Source organism: Muntiacus reevesi, chromosome 1, assembly GCF_963930625.1.
Source record: "Muntiacus reevesi chromosome 1, mMunRee1.1, whole genome shotgun sequence".
Classification (NCBI taxonomy): Eukaryota; Metazoa; Chordata; class Mammalia; order Artiodactyla; family Cervidae; genus Muntiacus; species Muntiacus reevesi.
In genome coordinates this window covers 219,087,946-219,092,321 of record NC_089249.1, presented here as the reverse complement: position 1 = coordinate 219,092,321, position 4,376 = coordinate 219,087,946, and the positions used below count along the sequence as shown (strand labels likewise).

The 4,376-nt window shown below is 36.7% G+C and overlaps 1 protein-coding gene across 1 annotated transcript; it reads right to left on the bottom strand.

Annotated features, from left to right (window-relative positions):
• Positions 1–772: 772 nt before the first annotated feature.
• On the bottom strand, positions 773–1,720 carry LOC136157555 (olfactory receptor 14A16-like). Its single transcript, XM_065919407.1, has one exon. It carries the CDS (start codon positions 1,718–1,720, stop codon positions 773–775), a length of 948 nt encoding a protein of 315 aa, XP_065775479.1.
• Positions 1,721–4,376: the final 2,656 nt, after the last annotated feature.

Sequence of the window (4,376 nt, the reverse complement as noted above, 5' to 3'; positions counted from 1 at the left end):
ATTTTTGCTTATAGCTACTTAATAATTTTATATCTCTAATGTATCTATTTTAAACAGAAGCTTAAATGGGTGAAATTCTTTTTTATTCTAAACTTCTCAAAGAAGAAAAATCATTATGACAAGAAAAATTAAGATTATCTTTACTAATAACATCTGGAGTAAAGTAGTAAAATACAGTGCTAGGAAACAAGATACAATGTCTAAATTTTGGAGAAAAAATATAATCATGTAAAGAAGTAGTGTGTGATTACATTAACAAAACAAATGCAACCATCAGAATAACACAAGCAGAATCTTTTGATATGAAAGAAGTAATGGAATAGATTTCCCAGGTGTTTTAGTGGGTAAAGAATCTGCTTACAATTTAGGAGACCCAGGAGACTCGGATTCGATCCCTGAGTTGAGAAGATTCCCTGGAGGAGGGCATGACAATCCACTCCAGTATTATGGAGAAGCTCATGGACTGAAGAGCCTGATGGACTGTAGTCCATAGGGCTGTAAAAAGTCAGACACAACTAAGGCGACTGAATATGCATGCACACAAGTAGTGGAATACATTCAATATGTTTTGTGTTTTCCAGACCACCCTAAACTTCACAAAAATAAAATAAAAATCTTAGACTATGAATTTGAATGCAGAATATGTAAATGTGATATAGTTATGGCAGGAGAGATAGAGAATACAATAATGTTCGTATACTTAATTCTCAAAAACTGATTTTATTTTCTTTATTTATTGTGTATGCCATGTGATTTAAGGTCAGCAGGATCCTCATGTCTTTGGCAACATTTTACCACCTAGTATTTTGCCTAGGGCTGCCTTCATGTCCTTGTTCCTCAGACTATAAATAAAAGGGTTCAGGCTGGGAGGTAATACAGAGTATAATACAGACATGAAGAGATTCAGTGATGATGCAGACTTAGAATTAGTCCCTAAATAACTGGCAATTCCAGAAAAGACAAACAATATCACTACAGTGAGATGGGGTACACAGGTAGAGAAAGTTTTGAACCTGCCTTGTGCAGATGGAATCCTCAGGACAGCTGAGAAAATGTAAATATAAGAGGCAACCAGGAAAAGAAAGCATACAGAAACAAAAGTACAGCTAGTGACAATAAATGCATATTCTAGAATTTGTTCTCCTGAACAAGCAAGTGTGAGCACTGAAGGAATATCACAGAAGAACTGATGTACTATGTAAGGCCCACAGAAATGCACAGAGAATGTACCTGCAACATGAATGGATCCATAGACACACCCACTAGCCCACGATGCTGTCACCATCTGCAGACAGGTGCCTCTATTCATGATTGTCTCATAGTACAGAGGATGGCAGATGGCAACATAGCGGTCATAAGACATCACTATAAGGAGGGCATACTCTGTGCCTGCCAAAAAAATGAAAAGAAAAATTTGTGAGGCACATCCCAGGAAAGAGATGGAATGACTTTTGGTCAGAGAGTTTATGATGGATTTGGGCACAGTGACAGAGATGCAGCAGATATCAATCAAGGACAAATTCTTTAGGAAGAAATACATGGGCGACTGGAGACGCCGGTCAGTGGTGGTGAGAATAATAACGAGGAGGTTCCCCATCAGTGCTGTCAGGTAACTCAGGAAGAAGAATGGAACATAGAGTCCTTGTAGCACCTGGTCATCAGTGAATCCCATGAGCAAAAATTCTGTTATGGGGGTAATATTGGTTAATTTCTCAGTCATGCTGATTCTTATCTGTAAAAGCAAAGATTATACCAGTAGCACATTCATTCAGATATGGTAACATTCACTTTTAATAAAACTCTTGATATGACATGGCCCTAGGCATAGTTCATGGGAGTTACACTGGGAAACTGCAGTGATACCCTTTCTTATATTAACAGAAAGTAGATGGAAATATTATTGACATTAAGCAGAGTTTAGAAAAGGATAAAAATAAAATGAAATGCTATCTTTTGGTTCTTTAAAGGACAGGAAAAGTTTTATTATATTTCATGCTTTAGATACATGGCAGACAGGTCTAAAATCTTTGAGATAAATCTGTGTACCAAGCAGCTAACATACTTTACTGGTACAGCCAAAATGGAAAGCAATATTTCACTTTCTTGCTCCAGAAGTTATTTGGCAAATACTGCTCCAGACCACAAGAAAATAATATAAAGTAAACAAAATAAAATACAGAAAATAAAATGAAATTAAAAAGACAATCATGTGTAAGGTTGCCAAATGAGATCAAAAATGATGCAGAGTAGATGTCAGGAAAAACATGTGAGAATCATACATTAGTATTACACTGTTATACTAACTTTTCTCACTGATATTAGATAGAAATATTCATAATAAAAATATGCAAACATGCGTGCTAAGTCACTTCGCTGTGTCCAACTCTGTGTGACCCTGTGGACTACAGCCTGCCAGGCTCTTCTATCCGTGGGATTCTTCAGGCAAGAATACTGGAGTGGGTTGCTGTGCCCTCCTCCAGGGGATCTTCCCAACCCAGGCATCAAACTCATGTCTTATGTCTCTGGCATAGGCAGGCAGATTCTTTAATACTAGTGCCACCTGGGAAGCCCAATAAAACTATAAGACATCAATATTGACATTTTCAGAACTATTTGCTACAGATCCAGTTCTGATATGGTAGTCCACCAGTTTAATTCTGACAAATTACCATGGTAACAGTGACCTTGTCTGGGTCCATAAAATGAGTCTCTCATTGACACTAGCTTTTTTTCAAACAGAATGTGTGTGGTATGGTCTGGGCATGTAGAAAGAACTAGAATCATCAGAATATCCTCTAATCATCTCAGTTCTTAAAACAAATTGTTTGGATAATTTTCTTACCAATTGGTGTAATTTCTTCCACGATGCAGATGACAACAAAGCAATATCTTTCTGGGGGACAGAAGAAGAAAATCACTTGAGTAAATATAGCCTTCAAATTTATCAAAATTAATAGAGTTTTCTTTCCATTCATTAAACCTGGCATTCAGATATAAAGTGAGAAGAAAGCATCCTAATAACCACCTTAGGATGGGGCACATCTATTCCATCTTGTATTAGTTCCTTCTAAGAACATGTAAACAAAGTATTAGTCATCGGTGTCTGTCACCTAAATACACTTTTGTTCAAGAATAACTGCCTGCTGCATGACCAAAGGTGTTTAAATACCTCTATTATTCCTATATGATTGGTGGGTTTTAAACTTTACCTTCAGCCTCTGGCAATGGATCAAGGTTAATGATCTTATATTTCACATGAGATTATATTTATATAATTGGGACAGAAATTAACTAGAAGAAATGGTCAAGGGTTCTGATGAGAGAGCATATTTCTTGAGGGACAGGAAGGCAACTTTAAACCCCTGGACTTAGGATCATTTAGAAGTGTGGTTTACCTCTTGCTACAGACTTTCTGTTATGAGCATATCACAGCAACTCTATGAATTCATTCAACCTGTGCCTTTTTATTTATTGATGAGTGATAATACTGAGATTTTAATGGAAAATAGAACATCTGAATTGAAGCATTAAAATTTAAATTCAGGAATGCATATTAAGACATGGATGCTGTTTCATTTCCCTTTAGTTCTGCCATGCTCTGTATTTTTAACACTAGTACATATTCAAATTTGAATTACTTAAAATACCAAGCAATGTAGAAAAACTAAATTAAAATAAAACTTGCCTCACTCCTACTTTTATACCCAAGGACCACAGGAGGTGCAAGTGTGGGAGTGTGTCCCCCAGTACATATTCTGTGACTGTGGTAGTGGTTTAGTCACTAAGTCGTGTCCAACTCTTTCTGAACCCACTTTAGCCCACCAGGCTCCTCTGCCCATGGAATTTTCCAGGCAAGAATACAGTACTGGGTTGCTATTTTCTTCTCCAGGTGATCTTCCTGATCCAGGAATGCAATACTCATGTTCTGCACTGCAGGTGATATCTTCCATGGCAAGAGAAATCTTTTCCACTGAGCTACCAGGGAAGTCACATCCTGTGACTGTAAATAGATATTTTTTTTCTTTGTTTATACTTTTAATTGCATGTTTCTCTCTACATTGATGGTGCATCCACTCACATTCACAAAGCATGGTTCACAGAATCACTTTTTATGTACAACGGTGTTTCACATGCTTTCCTGCTTTTATCTAATAGTGTATTCTTAAAGGTTATGAAGAATCAATATTTGGTTTTAAGTCTGTTTTCACTATCACGTATAACATAATTTTATATAATTTGTGCACCTGTTTTCAAATCCTAAAAGATGATGCTGTTAAAGTGTTGCACTCAACATGCCAGCTAATTTGGAAACCTCAGCAGTGGCCACAGGATTGGAAAAGTCAGTTTTTGTTCCAATCCTAAAGAAAGGCAATACC